This window comes from Arachis stenosperma, chromosome 4 (assembly GCF_014773155.1).
Source record: "Arachis stenosperma cultivar V10309 chromosome 4, arast.V10309.gnm1.PFL2, whole genome shotgun sequence".
Taxonomy (NCBI): Eukaryota; Viridiplantae; Streptophyta; class Magnoliopsida; order Fabales; family Fabaceae; genus Arachis; species Arachis stenosperma.
The window spans coordinates 96,162,147-96,183,527 of NC_080380.1; the positions used below are offsets into that span (position 1 = coordinate 96,162,147).

The following is a 21,381-nucleotide window of genomic DNA, read 5'->3' on the forward strand; positions in this document are numbered from 1 at the left end:
GCTATCATTTTGTGCTTGAAAGTATTATATTATGCTGAGAAAAATATTATGTTAGACATCATTTATGTTTGAACAAGTTCTTTAATGATTTTCTTCATTTAAAAGTTTAGAATCCTCTACTATATTACTTTTTATTTCTCCTCAACTTTATTTATTTCCGGTAATACTATTTGAGTTTTGCTTTCTTTTTTTTAATTTAATTTTTTTCTTACCAAAATCTGAGAATTAGATGAATAATTCTAAACGAAATTGAATGAACCTTGAAAGAGATTTACTTTATGGCTAAGGCTGTGGTATGGATTGAAGGGAATATCTATTTGGTATGGATGCCATGTGCATGCATCCGTTGGACGACACGTGGGGTGCATGATAGAGTTGGTCAATCATGTTCCTGACACAAGATGAAAAGTGAAAGGCTTTTCAGATGTAGGCCAGTAGGAGCGCAGAGTATTAGTAACTAAGTATCATTGGTAATAGATAGATGATGTTAAACAATTTTTGGGAATAACATAGTTGGTGGGTCAATGGAATTTTTCGACAGTGCTGGGCTTTGTAAGTTGGGCCTTATTGTTTGAGTGAATAATTGTTTTGTGTAGGCCTTTATTTTAATTGAGATAGTAGCCCAAAGATAGATAGTATGCAGATCCATAATCAAAGAACAAGTTCAGACTCGTAAAAGTCATGGTGATGAAAATCGTTGAACCGGGTGGTTCGGCCCGGGCGGTTATTTGCTGGTTCGGATAAAACGACGCCGGTTTTTAATTTGGTAAAAAAAAGATACAGATCCAATTCATCCCCAACACACCCCCTCGTGACCCAAACCCACCCTTCTCCCAAACATTCATTCATTCATTTATGTATTGGAGAACGAAGGATCAAAGAAACCCTAGCCGCCTAGCCTTCCGCATAGCCCTCCGTCCTCGCCGCCATACCAAGGCCGTCAGCGCCGCCACCCATCGCATGTCATTATCACCGCCGCGTATTCCTCTATCGTCGCCGCCAAAACCAGCTTCTCCAGCGTCACCGCCTAACCTAGTAACTCGGCAGAACCTCTTCGGCTCTTCATTTGATATCTGATTCAGTCTATTAATACATCGGAAACGAACCACAAGGGCTTTCATATCAACAATGAAAAAATTCACACATGTGAATTAGAGAAGATAAGGACCACGAACTACGAGGAAGGTTGGCGATTCTGATTCTAACCTTAGTGAATTAGGGTTACAATTTTGTTTATTTCTTACCGGACCCTGCATTCTCCTGGACTCCACCATGTCATTTTGTTTCTCCTCTCATTTGGTTTCTAGTCCACCCATGTCCAAAAACCAAATCCAAAAGCAAAGGCCCAGCCCACTCATTTCCTTACCTTTTTTGTTTGGATGCTCCTGAGTATTATTTTTGGTTAACCCGGATTTTTTTTTCTTTTGTGGATCTCATGTTTTCAGGCTTTTTAACATTTTATTGAGGACCCAAACTCAAACCAACTAAAAAACAAAAATTCCATGTGCACTGTATCGGTCCATCTATCAAAAGAGATAAACTGCATCGTTAAATTAACCACATGTGTTACCGACCAAAAAAAAAAAAAAAAAAATTAACCACATGTGTTTGTCTGGTTAATGACACTTGAAACGTATTCCAACGCACTGCATCCGACTGCCTGTGTCAGTCACTTTCCCCGCTGAAGATTCTCAAGGATGCCGGTCCACCTTGCACGCGTTGAAAGCTTACCCACTCCACGTATCATCCAGACATATGGATGTCTTCAGCTGCCCACACCACAGAATTTGCCTTACTTTATAGCTTTGTCAAACTAGGTTTATAATTCGGATGGACAAGATTTAATTGTTATACTCAGAAGTACTAAATCTCCTTAGGCTACTATTAAAAGAATTTTTTGGATGACTAATTTTGCTAATTAATTCTTTTTTATTTAGTCCTCTTCTTGATGGAATTTTCCACTTGTATTTTATTTTGTTTTTGGATTTGAAGAGTCAAAAAAAGGCTTTATACCAATGTCTCATGATTATTTTTTTTTTTGGGATGTGTGAGTATTTTATTAGAGTAGAGCCTCTCCCGCTTTTTCAAAGCCAAGAGCTTTAACTGCAGATCACTTATATATACACCATTAATATTAAGACACTTATCATCGTATATGAATATACACCAACTATATATTCAATTAGCTTAATTTGCTTAGCTAGGCTTCATGACTGTGGTGCTTCACATGTTACAATGGTTGCAGATTTATAAATTTTCAAAAAACGTCATATGCTGGACCATTACAACATGTATGTAAAACGTTACATCTTCATCTAACATTTTTTGTTTTTTTTTTTATTTAATTTCTATACAAAAGCACCAAAGAAAAAGAGAATTACAAATTAAAAAATGAACAGAGAATGCAATAAGGATTGCAATTATTTTGTTGAAATCTAGATCATTTATATCCATCAGAATTATTTGCATAATTCACTGAGTTAACTAGTTCATATAGAAACGATTATTTTTTTTTTTATGTTCTGTTGGCCACTTTGATTGAGTTAAATAGTTCGTAGAGAATAATGTAAATTTTATTCTTTACTTTTTTATAGAGAAAGATTACTTTAGAGGAGTTTGAGGAATATTGGTGGACATTCTAGGATTTGAATTAGATGACTATAAGCAATGGCTGCAAGAATTGGAAGATATTGTGAAACTTATGTTGCAACAAATTTCTCTTAGTATGAATGTTGATGAAGCGCTTTCTCTCTTGCGATCTAAGCAATCGTCTGCAAATATTGCACAAGATCCAAATTTGATTCTTCGGCATTCTCCTCCATCGACTCATATAGCAAATCATGATTAGATATATGTGCTAAATTGTTGTAATACTTGAGTATACATGTTATTGTTAAACTGATGTTTTGATTATAATTTTTTTGTCCATTTAAATTTGACTGCAGCTTTCTTATGGTTGGATGAAATTTTCTAAAGAGATAAATGCAATTCTTGGCACAATGGTGAAGCACAAAGTCTTTTTGGTTTCAAATGGGAAAATTAGTTTCTTTTTTGTTTAAGTTCATCATCAGAAAAACATGTATTCTGCAATCTTATGTTTATTATTTATTTGACTTGGTAACTTAACAAGTATGTTAATTGGAAGACCTTTCTATATATATGTAATATATATTATTAGCTTATTCTTCCTATATTGATTAAATTAAATTTAAATATTTAAATATTATTAGTGTGTGTTATATATTCTTCAAATGTCATATAAAAATAACAAAGATAAAAAATATATTGCTTTAGATATTAAAAAAGAGAACCTAAGAAAAATTTAATAAGGTGTTGCTTTAGGTATTAGAAAAAGACAACTGCAAATAAATTTAGAAAAGTGTTTTTTTAGGTTTATAAAAAACGCAACATAAAAAAATATGGACAAGTTTTGCTTTAGGTATATGAAAAAGGCAACTTAAAAAAATCTGGATAAAGGTTGCTTTAGGTATATGAAAAAATAGTTAGAAAAAATTTATATAAGTGTTGCTTTATGTATATGAAAAGGCAACTTAAAACAATCTAGACAAGTGTTGCTTTATGTATTAGAAAATACAACTCGTAAAAAGTGTTGCCATAGATTCATATCTAAAGCGTTGTGTTTGGGTCCTCTAAGGCAACTCTTTCGTGGAGTTGCTTTTTCTGCAGAAAAGGCAACGCTTTTTGAAGGTTGCCATAAAAAGGGTTCTCTTTGATACACAAAAATGTTGCCTTAGACCAAAGGTAACGGTTGTATAGCCAACCTTCCAGAAAACGTTGTGTTTTGTCATAAAGTGTTGCCTTTGATCAAATGCAACACTTTTCCTTATTATAGGCAACGTTTTTAAAGGTTGCATCAACCAGAATTTGTTGTATTGAGATAAGATATAATATAAATTAATTAAAGTCGATCTAAATAATAATAAAATATATCGATTTTTATTTTTTAAATTTGTATAAATTAAATTATTAGTATTTTTTATTATTTTCAAAAATTATATTTTTATATTTATAAATACACATATCTTGTTTACCATGTGAACAAGATAATTATGAATCTATCTCGTTTATACTGTAAATGAAATATATGTATTTTTTCAAATTACATATATCTCATTTGCAAACGATATAAAGCCAAATAAAAGGAAAAGTATAAGGCAACAATGTATATAGTAAATAACGTGAACAACAGTAAAAAAAGAAAGGTAAATTTAAAATTAAAAACTAGATTTTTAATTAATTAAATAATTATTCAAATTTTAAAATTTGAAAACATTAGGATTAACACCTAAACCACTACTAAGGTTACACATTCACATGTAATATGTTTTGCACCCCACACCCCCTTCAACAGCGTCGGTCTCTCCCGCAACTGTCATCGTCGTCACTGCAAAGGTCTTGACACCGCCGTCCCTCACCACCATAGCAAGTTCTCTTCCAACTCGGGTGGTGATGTCGTTTTACACCCCTCATTGGCGTCGATCTCTTCCACCTCCGCCGACTATTTCTCACCGGATGGAGCCATATCGTGATGGAAATTCATGATGTCACCGACTATTTCTCCTCGACAAGATCACGCCGCACATGTTCCGCCTCTGAATTGGTTCGTTTGTATTCAGCTTACATGGAGATTTGGTCTAAAGTTGAGATTGAAAGTCTAGAAGGTGCAACTTTCAATTTATTTATTTTTATTTTTTCAAAAAGTGTATACTTAATCCAAGACTTCTATATTGTCTCCTACAGCCTCGAAATCTAGATGCTCAATCTCCTCATCGGCTTTTTTTTTCCTAAGATTGATCCTGAAATTTAGGAACTCTACGACGGTGCCACTCTGCCCACCAGGGACTTCGATGAGTTACATTCCCTTCGTTCGCCGTCTTCCTGAGTTCAAGTTCTAGTATTCAATCATGGTTAATTCAGAATGGTCATTTTAGTAGGTATGCGGCTAGTTATTTTAATTCTTATGTAGATGGTTATTTGATTTGATTGAGTTTATTTATATACCATTAAAATATGCTAGATGTTCCATTCACTATGTGAATGATTATTTTTATCCTTAAGTGAATGGTTATTTTCACTAGGGGTGAGCGACGTTGGTGACGGTGTGTGGCAAGCCAAGCAACGATGGTGAGGAAGAGCAACTAGTTCTTTGGTAAATTAAGGTAATGAATGGATAAAATTTTTGAATTATTAAATGAGATTTCTTAGTTGGGTAATTTGGGTGGAGCAAATTTTTTTAAATTTTATTGGGCTAAATTTTCAGTCCATTGTTCACGTTATTTAGATTCTCTATTGTCTATCTAGCGGAATTGGAACGAAAAATCATGCATAAATAAGAGAGCGAGATCCATACCCCCGAAAAATATTTCACTCCATTTATCCGTAACAGTATTGGTGATATTGAAATTGATTAATATTTGTAGGAAACATTGGTTTTAATTTGTTTTTTTATATTGATTAATCAACTAAGACTACTATTATAAATTTGTCCTCTAGATAATTGGTATTCAGTTAATGAACATAGGTCACAACTGAAAAATAACTCAGAAAGTAGAAAAAAAGTATGGAAGATCTTGTAAAATTTAGAAGAAGAATTGGTAAAAAAAAGATAAGCAATTAAAAAAAGCAAATAAAAAAATTAGCGAAAGAAATGAAGAGCTAGGAGAGACGGAAAAGGAAAAAGAAAAACTTGAAGAAAAAATAAAGTTTGAGACTGAGAAGGAAGGAGACTTTAGAGAGTTAGGTAGTTGAAATTACAATCAAAATGAAGAAGTTAGAGTAAAATAATGAAACAGATTATTTGAAAATATTCACAAAAGAATTTGATAGAGTTGTATCTTAAGTCAAATTTTCTATACCAAATTATGATTTTTCAAAGATGGATGCAACCAAAGTTATCTTCAGAAATTAGTTAGTGGATGATAATATAGTATCTGAAGGAGACTGATAATACGGCTACCAGATAATTTCATTTGTGTTTATTATTTTGAACTTGAATAGCTAGAAAATTGTTGCTAAAATATTTTATTTTGATGTGTGGCTGATGTGTTTGATTGACATAGTAGGTGTTTAATAACTTTTGTGTTAAATGAATAAGTATTTCTATTTCAAGCACTAGATTAAATTGATTTTTGTGGATGATATAATCAAAATATAAATTGAGTGCTAAAATTTTAAGTAATTTATTATTTGAATTAGAATGTCGTCGTATAAGTCGAATTGATTTAATAATTGATTGTTGACATTTAAATCATTTAAAAATCAATAGTTGATTGCCGATGTTTTAGTCGGTCTTAAACTAAAATGAATTTCGATGTTGATGTCGAATTGATTTTGAGATTTGATTGCCGACATTTAAGTCAGAATAAATTTGTGCTTTGATTGTCGACAATTAAGTCGGATGTATTGTTCAATCTGAAGTGTACATATTTGATTCAATGATGGACATTGTTTAGAATTGTCATTGCGACATGATAAAAAGTTATTGAGCGGTGACAAAATAACAATAAGTATTTAGAGTGTTAAAGAATAAATTAAATTATTTGTATTTATATTTGTATTTATATAGAATAGTATCATTTATATTTATATAGAATATTTGTATTTTAATTGTAGGATTATGTTTTTATTACTTTGATTCTTCTAGCACTTATATATACCTCTATGCATTGTACCTTTCCAATACACTCAATAATACACTCTTCAGATTACTCTTTTGTTTCTAACATGGTATCAAGAGCATAGGTACTTTTTTTTCCCATGAAAATCTGTTCATAGTCCCTTTGTGTTTCTCTTTCAACAATGTTCTTTGGCCTCATTTTTCAATCCTTTCCTGATGCTTTGGTTCGTCACCGCCGTTACCACCGTGTTCGTCTCATCGTTGCGATTCCAACGCATCCAAAATCGCCGCATCCACCACCGAACGCGCCACCACGCGCCATCGTAAGATGCTGCCACCACCAATGCTCTTCTCCTTTCTAGATTCATCCTGCGCCATTAGATTGGGTCCTCGATCAACAACCCAAACACTACCACGTGTCGCGCCTGCCCAGTCCACGCTCAACCCGCAACTACATCCACTCCGACCCGTCAGACCCGCGCCTGGACTTAAACCGGCCCGTTAGTTGACCCGCGTGTTCGTGTCAGTGCTGACGTGGTTCCTTCCTCCATTTAGACGCCGTCACGTGTCATCCTTGGGCTGACGTGGTAGACAATGGGACCCTCCCTAAAGTTTTTTTGTGATATCTTTTTGATTTTGTCCTATATTTTTTCATTTTCTGCTCCGAATTTGTAGTTTTCTCTCATCTCTTTGATCTCTGTATCTACTATTATGGACAAATCAGATGTTTTTGCTGCCACAGACAGAAAAGGTAAATTTTGTCAAAACTGTAACTATTCCAAGAACCTCTTCTTAGACTGTCCTTCTGTTGAATGTCACACATGCCAACAGAAAAGTCACATTAGCTACAATTGTTCACAGTTGTTCTGCCATTATGCAAGCTCTCGGGACATTTTATTACTACCTGTCCTACTTGCCCACCACGTCCTGATCAACTCAAGTATCATTCTCATTCTAACTTCTCCAAGAATGTGTCTGCTTCTGTTGTTGCAACTACTAGTGAATCTACCAACTTTGCTCTTCTCAACTCGTCTCCTGTCTCTCTATCTGATATTACGTCTCTTCTAAAGTATCTTCTCTCCTTTTCTGGTAATACTCCTGCTGCTTTTTTGACTCCTCCAGATAATTCTAAATGGTATTTTGATTCCGGTTGCTTTCATCACATGTCTCCTTTGTGTCATCTTTTTTCGTCTTTGTCTCCCACTACAAATGCACCTTCTGTCAATACTGCTAATGGTTCCCTCTTGCACACAACACACAAGGGTTCTATTTTTCAGTCAACTCTTAATTTTCTTGATACTTATTATATTCTAAAATTGAACTTTAATCTTATTTTTGTTGGTCAACTTGTTGATCTCGGTTTTAATGTCAATTTTTCTATTTCTGGTTGTCGTGTACAGGATCATCGGACGGGACAACTAATCGGAATTGGATGTATGGTTGAAAGGTTGTTTGAACTCGAGAATCTTCATATTCCTCCTGTGCCAAATCTTTGTGCTGCTTCTTCTCCATCTACCCTTCACTTGTGACATCACCGTCTTTCCTACAGCTCCCTCAAAAAATTGCGTCTTCTTGTGTCTCAGGGTGTCTTGGGTCAGGTTACTAAGGAGTCTTTTGATTGCATTTCTGCTCAAACTGTCAAACAACCTGCTTTATCTTTTCACAATAATTCATCTCTTGTTTGCTCTTCTTTTGATCATATCCACTCTGATGTTTGGGCCCCGCTCCCATCGCTTCTATGATAGGAGCTAGATAATTTGTCATTTTTATTAATGATTATTCATGTTTTACTTGGATTTATTTGATGACTAATCACCATGAGGTACCTCAGATTTATATTAACTTTGCCACTATGATTAAAACTCAGTTTTCCAAGGTTATTAAGGTTTTTTGACGCCATAATGTTATGGAATACCGTGATTCCAAATTTTTAACCTTTCTTGCAGAACAGAGTACTTTGTCTGAGTTTTTTTTGTCCTGGTACGTCTCAACAGAATGGATGAGATGAACGCAAATACTGTCACATTCTTGACTCTGTTTGTGCAATGCTTCTTTCTTCTTCGTGTCCTGAGCGTACTTGGGGTGAAGATGTTCTTACTGCTGTTCATATTATCAATAGACTTCCTTCTTCTGTCTTTGGTAACATTACTCTCTTTGAGCGTCTTTATCATACTTCTCCCGATTATAATTCTCTTTGAGTTTTTAGTTGTGTCTGTTTTATTTTTTTCAGCCTCATGAACATAGTAAACTTTAACCTCGGGCTCGCATGTGTTGTTTTCTTGGTTATGGCACTGAACATAAGGGTTATCATTGTTGGAATCCTCTCTCTAGACGTATTCGTATATCTCATCATGTTGTATTTTGGGAGCATCACATGTTTTCTCGGTTCTCCTCCTTTGAGCCAATTTCTCCTACTCAATCACCCTTTTTCACTAACCCAAATGTTGATTTTTTTCTAGTGATGATTATATAGGTTCTATTTCGAGTCAACCTCTACAGCCTCCTATTCTTCCGCATTTTTCATCTCCCGATGATTCCAAACTGGACAATGATCCTACTGTTGCCGTCATACCTCCTCGCTCCTTCCACTCGTTCTTCTAAGGTAAGAAATCCACCTCCATATTTTCTTGATTATCATTATTTTTCTATTATTCTTCATCAACATGAACCTAAGTCATTCAGAGAAGCCTCCACCAATCTAAATTGACAACAAGCAATGTAGGAAGAAATTCAGGCACTTGAAAAAGCACACTTGGAATTTGGTTGATCCTCCTTCTGATAAAAAATTTGTGGGTAGTAGATGGGTATAAAAGATCAAGACTCGCTTTGATGGTTCTATTGACTGTTACATGGCACAATTGGTTGCTCAAGGTTGTACGCAAGAGTATGGTATTGACTATGAAGAGACCTTAGCTCCTGTTCGAGCTCTCTTTGTCATTGCTATGGTCCAAAATGGTGTCCCAGTCAGATGGATGTGAAGAATGTATTTCTTAATGGGGATTTAAAAAAGAAGGTCTATATGAAACCACCTCAGGGTTATCCTTGTCCTTCTAGCAAAGCCTGTCTCCTTCATAAGGCACTTTATGGTCTTAAGCAAGCTCCTCGTGAATGGTTTGACAAGTTCAGCACCACTATATGCAATCTCGGTTTCACTTGTAGCCCTCATGAGAATGCTCTCTTTATTCATAAAAGTGAACGTGGAGTTGTTCTTCTTCTTTTTTATGTTGATGACATGATCATTACTCGAGATGATGTTGATGGTATCTCTGATCTCAAAGCTTCCCTTCACCATACTTTTGAGATGAAAGATCTTGACTCTCTCAATTATTTTCTTGGTCTCGAGTTCATATCTACAGATGATAGTATCTATCTCTCTCAAGCTAAGTGTGCTTCAGATATTCTTGCTCGAGGCAGGGTTACATATAGTCACACTGAGTCTACTCCCCTTGAGTCTAATCTTCGATTTACCCCTATGGATAGCACTGCTTTGGATAATCCTACTCTTTATCGACAGTTAGTTGGGCGTCTCGTCTACTTGATTGTCACCCAACCAGACATCGCCTATTCAGTTCATGTTCTTAGCCAATTCTTGTTAGCTCCTCGTACTACTCACTATGCGGCAGTTCTTCACATGCTTCGCTACATCAAAGGCACTCTATTTCATGACCTTTATTTTTCTGTCCATTCATCTTTATCCCTTTAGGCGTACTCAGATGCTGATTAGGCTAGTGATTCCACTGATCGTCGTTCTACTACTGGTTGTTGTTTGTTTGTTTTCTGGCGACGCTCTCATTTCTTAGTGAGCTAAGAAGCAAATGTTCACTGCTCGATCAAGCACAGAAGTTGAATACCGTGCTCTCGCTGACACCACTGCTGAGGTTGTCTTGATTCATTGGCTTCTCGCAGACTTGGGTGCTCCTCAGTCATCCCCGACCAATGTTTTTTGTGACAATCGCAGTGCTATTCAGATTGCGCATAATGATGCGTTTCATGAACGCACCAAACACATTGAGATTGATTGTTACTTTGTCTGGCAATGTCTTCTTGTTGATGTTGTTCACCTCGTTATTGTTGGAACTCTAGATCAGACTACTGACATCTTCACGAAGGCTTATCATCCTACTTGTTTTCGGACTCTAGCATCTAAACTCAAGATGGTATCTTTAGCTCCTACTTGAATTTGAGGAAGGATGTTAAAGAATAATTAAAATCAATTAGTATCATTTATATTATATAGAATATGTGTATATTAATTGTAGAATCGTATGTTTTTATTATTTTGATTCTTCTAGCATCTATATATACTACCTTTTCAGCACATTTAATAATATACTCTTCAAATTATTCTCTTGTTTCTAATATAGAGAAAAGAAAAAAAAATTGTATTAGTGAACCTTCATTGTGAAAGTGTAGATAAAAATGTCTCGTTAAAATTTTTTCAAACGATAATTTTGACCTTGTCTTTTAGCTAAAATATAAGTTTAAAGATGAAATATTTCATGTATTGGAGATAGAATAAAAGATATTCTTTCTCTCTAAAGTATATAAAACTTTACTGTATTTTATTTATTGAATGGTATTAGACCAAGGGAAATTTGGCAAAATATACTCAGGTCATCACTGTTTTTTTGTATAAAGATTATTATAATATTTCATCAACTGAACCCAACCAACCCATAATAAAGAACTCATACTCACTACATATCCTCTAGTAGTATATGGTAATATAATAGCTCTCTCAATTTACACTCTCCCTTCATCAAATACAAAGTGAATGTTTTTTCTAAGGACCAAATAGAAATGATGTTTATAATGGAGATGGGGCAGATGCTGCTTTTATGTCCTCCGAGAAACCAGAAAGAGGGCCAGGTGCTGCAGCTCCAGAACTTAGAAGCTCAAACATTGCACGTCCAGGGTTCATTCTTTGCTTCTCACACAGTTCTGGCAAAAGCACCCCTGCTTATATAGCGCATCAAAGCAACATTTATTATTCTCTATAATAATAATAATAATAATAATAATAATAATAATAATAATAATAATAATAAAAAAAACAGAGTCCTCGGTAAATATTCAAGTTAGCAAATGTAAAATATTCTACCACATCATGAAAAAGGACCCCTCACTTCTTTTTTTTTTTATTAATTTTATTTTTGGTAAGGATAGAACTATCGAAGAGTGACTGTATACTATAGATTAGATTTGAAGGAAGTGAGGTTGCAGGTAAGGTATCCGGGTGCTTTCATAGAGCATGGTACCATACACCACTCATTTTCGTGTGCCAACATGTCGTTGTTAAAACATATTATTCTATATATACAGAAAGTGTTTATTCTTATTGCATTGGTTGTTGAATATATAAGTTCTTGGAGAAGCTGTTCAAATAAAGGTCACAACATGGAATTTTCAACTCCGACCATTATTGTTTTACTTTCTCGTTCTTTCTAATATATTAATCGAAAATATTTGATAACAAAAAAAATTAATCAAAAATAATTATAACTTACTTAATAATAAATTTTAAATAAGATAAATTTTAATTGTTTTCGTTTTTGTTTTTCTAGTATTATCATGTATTAATAATGTAAGGTAGCTAATGACCACAACGATATTACTTTTGAAATTAAGATAATAAAACAATACAAGTGAAGAGTTATTTTAACTCTTGCCGTTTGGATTAAGTTTAAATTTTATTTTTAATATTTAAAATATTTTATTTTTATTCTAAATATTTTATTTTAATTTTTTGATCAAAATTAAAATTTTTTCTTTTAAAATTATCCCTTATTTTATTATGATTTTCTTCTAATCATAATTGTAATGATCATAACGATGATTTTAGTGATTTGAGAATAGTAAACTTGACAAAATAATATTAAAAAAATAATAATAAAGGGAAAAAAAGATCTTTTTTAAAAGAAATCTTTTTAATTTTAACTAGAAGACTAACATAGGACAAAATAAAATATTTAAAACAAAAATAAGTTATTTCAAATGTTGGAGATAAAATTAAGATTTAACCAAAATAATAAAGATTAAAACAATATTTTTTAAAAAAATATCTTTAATATTTAATTTTATACAACTTTTTTTCTAACGTTTTTTTATTTTTGTTAAAATTATCTTTGGACCTCTGTTTAAAATATTAAAGACAAAATTAAAAAATTCAAGAATAATTTTGAAATAATTAAAAATTTAGGGACAAAATTAAATGAACTAAAAGTATTTAAAAAAAAATTAAACACTCAAATGTTTTAGAAGAAAATAGTAAATATTAACAACAAAAACATATGCTTTACTTTTACTAAATATAGAAATAGGTATATAGTTTATTTCTGTATGCAATTTTATTACGTTTCATTACGTGCGACGGTAGAAATTAATAAACAATTCTTACCCTCTCCAGCAGCCAAATTGAAGTAAAGGTCAACAATGTTGGGACATTTTACGTAACAAGGTGGTGAGCAAAGTTTGGCACTGAATTGAGGCTCCAAGAATGCATCTGATGAAATGCCAACAAACTTCCTATCAACCCCACACGCCTCCACACATTCGTCTGTCTCTATGTAATCCCCCATCCTCTCTACCACCACTTCTGACGTCCGGCACTGGTACTCCACGCTGCCACCGCCCGCCCTCCGCGTCTCCAACAAACACCTCTTCCCTGAAGATGCTATTGAGAACGCACATGCTTCATTTGCCAACTCCTCACATACAACCTCCCCTGCCAAAAGATAGATCATGTATGTCAAAACTCAAAACATATATCATGTAAAAGTCAAAGAAACAATTGCACTAGCCATGGTATGAAATATATACATACAACATGAGAAATGTTCAATGTATGTACTATTTTTGTATGGACATTTTGCTAGGATATTAGATGAAATTCGAGTTCTCAATACTTACTTAAACGGATGATGAGTGAATTGACCATTCGATGAACTCAAATTAGTCATGCTGAGATTATATTTAAAATGAAAAATTTGTGTTCTTATATTTTTAATAAAAGAATAAAAAATGCAAAAACTTTGTATTTTTAGTTTCGAACACATTTTTTTTTAATTTTGTATGGTATCATTTCCTAACTACTAAATGCAATTTTAGTAAGTAATAAATGACTTAACACAATGTCTTATAAAAAATAAATACAGTTGATATAATTCAATAAAGCATACTTAATTACCGAAAGATACATGGATGAAGAGGGAAGAAAAGAACAAAACCAAAGGCAATTGGATCGAGAAAGACATGGTAAAGTTAAAATTCTGGCTATATAATATGGATTTTGTGATAGAGAAATAAAGGGGTTATGTATGTGTATGTAATGAGAATTAGTTATATGCTATATATGAAGGAGGAAATGTGATTTCAGCGAAAGGTGTATATATAGGTGTGGTAGCATGAACAATGCGTTTATATGATAGACACGTTTGGAAGGCTCAATAACACAAAAGCTATTGTGGTAATATACGTGTAATGCTCTTTAGCTATGTAATAATAGACTAATAATTATTATACGCGACTACGCGTAATTATTAAGAGAAATGTCATATGAAATTACTGGCCCAAAATATTCTCCAACTAATAACTGTCATGTCCAATTATACAAAAGATGATCAAGATCTATACCGTATTTGAAGAATTTTATGTATTTTAATAAAATAGGTATTTTAATAATTAACGATTTTAATTATAATATAATATATATTAATTAAAATTAATAGTAAAAAATACTAGAACATTAATGTCTTAAGAATATTTGAAAATTTTTAAAGTATATATATTAACTTCGTTTGTCTGTATTTTTAGGATAAAACAAATATTTTTTTTAAAAATAAATATTTATTTTATGTGCTTCTGAAAAAAAAAAAGATAAAAACAATAAATAAGTAATTTTTTACATTTTTTGAAAAGTAAATAGGGTCGAAACCTGCATTGTTTTTATATGAAGAGGAAGAAAAGTTGCAAAAAGATAAAATCTTAATCAGTGTAAAAATTCTTAGTTATGATATTTTTTTTGCGCTATCTTAAAAATAAAGTAAATTATATTCTGGTTATTATTTATTAAATTTAAAATTTTAATTCCATTTTAAAATAAAAAGTCACCTCTAGTGCATACAAATATTATTATCAAAATAAAACTTTTTAATTAAATTTTTTATTATTATTAAAATATCATTAAAAAGATAATATATAAATTGAATATTCTATCAAAAGTTTATGTAATTATTTTATTTTATACTAATAAATAAATATATAATAAAATATTTTTGCTCATAACTAAAATTGTAATTTTATATAAAAAACATTTCTATAAATATATTCAAATATAAAATATCTTTCCACTTTTATTTTTTTTCTTTTACTTTTAAAAAAATAATTCTTCCGACCGCACAAATGGCCATCATGTTGTTCACCTTCCATGCGTTATTATTATTTACGGACATGTGTGAAGTGCATTTGTTGCTGATGAGGAAACAGCAGTCAACCGAATCCTACATATTTATTCATTTAATCATTTCTACGCAAAAGCTAAATCCGCGTACTTCTTTTGTTATAACTTCTAAGTTATTTTCTTTTTATGGACCAAAAACAGAAATTCAGAAAAGCTTCACTTAATTAGGTGGGATCATTATGCTAGTTAGGGGTGTTCGCGGTGCGGTTTGATTCGGTTATTGGAGAAAAAGTCATCCGATCCAATTTTATATTTATTTTTCGGTTCGGTTTGGTTCGGTTTTTTTATCAACACTAATCAAACTAAACTAAACCAATCAAAATCGGTTTGGTTCAGTTCGGTTTTTCAATTTTTCAAATAATTCAAAAAAATATCCCGATCTAACTTCTATCCATACCCTAAAATCAAATACCAGAGCAGAACCCAAATCAAGAACAAATAATAAAAAACCAAAATAACAGATAATAAGTAATCACAACCAAAGTAATCAGATCCAGAATCCTAAGCAAAACTCAGAACAGAACATACAATCAAAATAAAGAAGTAATCAGATCCAAAACCCTAAACAAAACTCACAACCAAGAACAAATAATCAGTAATCAAAGCTAAAAATCAAAATAACAAATCAGAATGGATACAAGTATCAAATCAGAATCCAAAAATGAAACAACAACAAATAGTCAGATCCAACAAATTTAGAACTGCGATTCAGAGAAGCGAAGAGCCAGCGAACTATTATTGAAAATGACGGTGTAGAGGACGACGCTAGGAGGACAACGGGAGGAAGACGATGGGAGCAGATGGCGGCTTCTGTGCGTGGAGGAAGGGCGGCTTCTGTGCGTGGAGGAAGGGCGGCGCCGAGGAGAGGGAATCGCGATGAGGAAGAGAAGGAGAGAAAGGGCCGCGCCGAGAAGAGGGAAGCACGAAGAGGAAGGCCACCGCGAGGGTGCTGTCCCGCGACGTCAAGGGATTAGAGGACGACGACGTGTGAGGGTGGGATGTGGAAGTGGAAAAAGAGAGTGGAGAGTGGGGAAGAGGAGAGATTTAGGGTTCTGAGCGGCGTTGTATCTGATGGAAGGGGGTGGGATTTGGTTTTTATATAGGGTTTTTTAGTAAACCGGTTCGGTTCGGTTTGGTTAAGATTTTTCAAATTAAAACTGAAAACCGAACCGAACCGCAAAAAAACTGCAAAATATTATTTTATCGGTTTTTTCGGTTTTTTGTTTGTTCGGTTATCAATTTTTTCGGCTCAGTTGATCGGTTTTGTTCGGATTGGATCAATTTTGAACACCTCTAATACTAGCCACTGAAAATGAAGGCCAGGCTTTGAAACTAAAATGTTACAACTAATAAATAGTTGAAACATAAATGAAATGGAGCTCTCTTTAAAAATCAAAACAATACACAGTTCCCTTAAATTAAATTACTCCTACTGTATATCATTTGAGTGATATTTCAAATTAGTTCTTAATAATAACACGATCGATTTTCATTCATTTTAAATTGTATATACTGTTAAAGAATATACATAGAGAGTCACAAGCTAAATTGTTGAAAGTTAAGTTGTTAACGTCGTAATTAAGTGACACTTTAATTTTTTTTCTTGTTTTTCACTACAAAAAAATTATTCAGTTAACTACAATTTTTAAGTATAATTAAAATAAAAAATGCCTTATACAAAAATTATGTTTTTTTGGCTTCGAAAATATTTTAGTGGGAAATATCTATTCAATCGTTACCTATCCTTAAAGTCTATATTTTTTATATCAAAAACTACTTTTTTAATATTTGGGAATATAGTAAGTTTTGCAAGTGATGCGCTTCATAACTAAAGACTACACTTTTTATCACCTGTACTTACGAAAATTTAAAAGAATAGGCTACACTTATTTTTTCTAATGTATCGCCTTAAAAACATAACATTACATATTTATAACTATTTTATATAAACGTAATCTTATATCTCTTAGTTTTTATTTTAATATATATATATTAATAATCTTTTTTCTAAATCCAAATATTTAGTAATACTTAAAGATATTTCTTAGTTATATAATGTTATAGGTAATGTTGCACTTTGAAATAAATTAGTCAAATATTATAAAAAAATTATAACAATATTATTTATATTTTTTAAATTATAATATAAGATCATTACATTAATTAACAAAAAAATATATGCGAAAACAATGTATATTTATAATTTAACCAAAAGTATTAGAATTGGCATCATTGTATTATTGTTGGATTTTTTCTCTTCTTTGTGAGGTTTAAGCCTAGTTTTTTGGAGGTATATTCTTGCACCCTAGTGTCAACTTCTCAACCCTAATAAGATTTTTTGGGGTCTTCTGAGAGTATGAGAGAGTAGCCCCAAAGTGAGAGAGAAGAGTGAAAACAGAATTTCCGTTTTTATGTAAAGCAGTAAATTTCAAATGACAGTTTTTCATTCGTTTACCGCTAGATCAGCTTGAAATTTGAACTGTATGTTGTTCTCATCTTGTTCTTTATTCTGAATGGTGGAGATTTTAATTGGAGGTCTGTAGAGGGAGAAATAGGCTTCGGATAGAAGCTCTATTTTTTGGGTATTTTTCATCTTCTTGCTTCTCATTTGTAAGCTTTGGTGCTTTGATATTTTGTTTGGTTATATGCACACTTTTGTGCTTTGTTTGAGACTCTTTTGTACCTCATTTGATTATAGTGGAACTATTTGATTGGTCTAAACGGCTCGTGATTTTTACCTCTCACATTGAGGGGGTTTTCCACGTTAAAATCTCGGTGTGTTCTTGTTATTGCCTTACTTGCTATATTTGCTTGTTCATAGTTGCTACCATATTGTGTTGTGAGTGCTTCCATATTGTTCTTGTGTTGGATATTTGTATTATTTTCACTGTTAGCCTCTTTCATACTGGCATCAGAGCTTGTTGGTATTTTTCTGGGCTTGTGATTCTGTGAATAATAGAATCTAATACTAATACTAGTAGGATGATTATTGTTAATAGTCCTAATTATGATTTGTGAAAGTCAAAGATAGAAGATTTGTATTATGTCAAGAATTTTCATCAACCAATTTTTGGTACAAAAAAGCCTAATGATAAATTTGATGATGATTGAACTTTGTTGCATAGACAAGTTTGTAGATATATTAGGCAGTGGGTTGACGATAATGTGTTGAACCATATTATTGAAGGGACACATGCTCGAACCTTTTGGATTAAACTTGAACAGTTGTATGCTAAAAAAACTGGAAATAACAGGATGTTTTTTTATCAAGATGTTATTGGCTTTGAAATATACAGATGAGACATCAATAACAGATCACTTGAATAACTTTCAAGGAATAATGAATCAGTTATCTTCCATTGGTATCAAGTTTGATGAAGAGGTTCAAGGATTGTTACTTCTTGGCTCCTTACCAGACTCGTAGGAAATTCTCAGAATGTCATTGTCTAATTCTGCTCTTGATGGTGTAATCTCTATGAATCTTGCCAAGAGTAGTGTTTTGAATGAAGAATTGAGAAGAAAGTCACAAGATACATCGACTACACATTCAGATGTTCTTGTTTCTGAGTATAGGGGAAGAAACAAAAGTCGAGGTCCTAAAATTAGAGATCAAAGCAGAAGCAAGTCTCGAGGAAATTATAAAAATATTGAGTGTCATCATTGTGGTCAAAAGAGATATGTGAAGAAATTTTGTTGGCAACTAAAGAAGGAGAAAGCCAAAGCAAGTAAAGACAAGAGTAAAAATAAAGATGATGATAGCAATGAAGATATTGTTAATGTAACCCATGATGATTTTCTTGTTGTTAAGGAGTTTGAATCTATTAACTTTGTTGATAGTAGCACTAGTTAGGTGATTGATAGTGGTGCTTCTATTCATATTACATCTAGGAGGGATCTGTTTACGTCTTATACTCCTGGTGATTTTGGTGATGTGAAAATGGCTCATCAAGGTATTGCAAAATGTGCCGGTGTTGGACATGTTTGCTTAGAAATCTCCAACGGTACCAAGTTGATTTTGAAGCGTGTGAAGCATATTCCAGATATTCGGTTGAACTTACTTTATGTTGGTAAGTTATGTGATGAAGACTTGGATAGCTCATTCTCTCATAATAGTTAAAAGCTCACCAAGGGTTCCATGGTTGTTGATAGAGGTACACGACACTCTACCCTTTATTTAACTCAAGCAAAGATTGTGAAAGATGTTGTTAATGCTACTGAGTTTGTTGATGAAACTGATTTATGGCATAAGAGATTATGTCATATGAATGAGAAAGGCATGAATATGTTATCCAAGAGAAATTTTTTATCTGGTTGTAAGGTTGCTTTACAAAAGTGCAACCATTGTTTTGTTGGAAAACAAAACAGGATTTCTTTCAAGAGCCATCCACCTTCAAGGAAGCCGGAGATACTTGACTTGGTGCATTCTGATGTATGTGGGCCTATGAAAACAAGAACACTTGGAGGGTCTATCTATTTTGTAACCTTTATTGATGACCATTCTAGAAAATTATGGGTTTACACTTTGAAGACCAAAGATCAAGTTTTGAATGTGTTTAAACAATTTCAAGCTTCTGTTGAAAAAGAAACTGGGAAGAGGTTGAAATGTATTCGTACTGACAATCATGGTGAGTACTCAAGTCCATTTGATGCTTATTGTAAAGAGCATGGTATAAGACATCAGAAGACTCCTTCAAAGACTCCTCAGTTGAATGGCCTTGCTGAAAGGATGAACGGAACATTAGTTGAAAGAGTTAGGTGCTTATTGTCACAGTCTGGATTGGCAAAATCATTTGGGGTGAAGCTTTGAGCACTGTTGAACCAGACACCATGTGTTCCCTTGCAATTTGAAGTGCCAGAGAAGGTATGATCAGGTAAAGATGTTTCTTATGATCATTTAAGAGTCTTTAGATGTAAAGCTTTTGTTTATATTCCCAAAGATGAGAGATCCAAGCTTGATGTAAAGACTAGGCAGTGTATTTTTATTGGCTAGGGCATGGATGAGTTTGGTTAAAGGTTTTATGATCCTGTTAGCAAGAAGGTGATTCGGAGTAGAGATGTTGTCTTTGTTGAAGACCAAACATTGAAGGATATTGATAATGCGAAGAAGTCAATGGTTTAGCCTAGTGGTAATTTTTCTGACTTGGATATTACTCCCTCTATGCCTATGGTGGAAGATGGTAGAGTTGAAGCTCAAAATAATGAGCATGATACAAGTGCAGGTGAAGATGGAACAATTGATCTGATACTTGATGAAGTTGGTGATGATGTTCAAGATGAAGAACCAGCTTTGGAAATTCCTACAAATGCACTCAGAAGGTCTACAAGAGAGAGAAAGCCTTCGTCAAGGTATTCTCCACATGAGTTTATTTTGTTGACTGATGGGAGAGAACCTGAATGCTTTGGAGAGGCTGCTGAAGATGAAAGCAAAGCTTAATGGCTTGAAGCTATGCAAGAAGAAATGAAGTCCTTGCTTGAGAATGATACCTATGAGTTGGTGAAGGTACTAAAGGGTATGCGAGTTTTGAAGAACAAATGGGTATTCAAAATCAAGAATGAAGAACACAATTCTAAGCCTCGGTATAAAGTTAGATTGATTGTTAGAGGCTTTAGTCAGAAAGATTTTTTCTCCTATTGTGAGGATGTCATCCATTCATGCTGTTCTCGGATTAGCAACGTCTCTTAATCTGGAGATTGAGCAAATGGATGTGAAGACAGCTTTTCTTCATGGTGATTTAGACAAGGAGATCTACATTGAGCAACTGGAGGGCTTTGTTATTAAAGGAAAGGAAGATTTTGTGTGCAAGTTTAAGAAGAGTCTTTATAGGTTGAAGCAAGCTCCAAGATAGTGGTACAAGTAGTTTGAATCTGTTATGGGAGAGCATGGTTACCGCAAGACAACTTCAAATCATTGTGTATTTGTGCAAAAATTTTCTAATGGTGATTTTATCATTCTTTTTGCTTTATGTGGATGATATTTTGATTGTGGGCAAGAATACTTTGAGGATTAATGAGTTGAAGAAACAGTTGAGCAAGTTCTTTGCTATGAAGGACTTGGGTCCTGCCAAACAGACTTTGGACATAACTATTACTTGTTATAGAGATTCCAAGAAGCTTTATTTGTCACAGGAAGAGTACATAAAGAAGTTGCTTCAAAGGTTTGGCATGAATGATGCCAAATGTGTTGCTAGTTCCTTTTCTCCTCATTTTAAGTTGATCACCAAGCAGTGTCCAACCACTGATGAGGAAAAACAAGTAATGGATGAAATTCCTTATGCCTCAGCTGTTG

The 21,381-nt window shown here is 33.2% G+C and overlaps 1 protein-coding gene across 1 annotated transcript; it reads right to left on the reverse strand.

Moving 5' to 3' along the window:
• Positions 1-11,240: 11,240 nt before the first annotated feature.
• Positions 11,241-13,989, reverse strand: LOC130976784 (uncharacterized). Its single transcript, XM_057901709.1, has 3 exons — positions 13,824-13,989; positions 13,035-13,361; positions 11,241-11,593 (listed from the first exon to the last, which is right to left on the reverse strand). Exons 1-3 carry the CDS (start codon positions 13,888-13,890, stop codon positions 11,445-11,447), a joined length of 543 nt encoding a protein of 180 aa, XP_057757692.1. The 5' UTR covers positions 13,891-13,989; the 3' UTR covers positions 11,241-11,444.
• Positions 13,990-21,381: the final 7,392 nt, after the last annotated feature.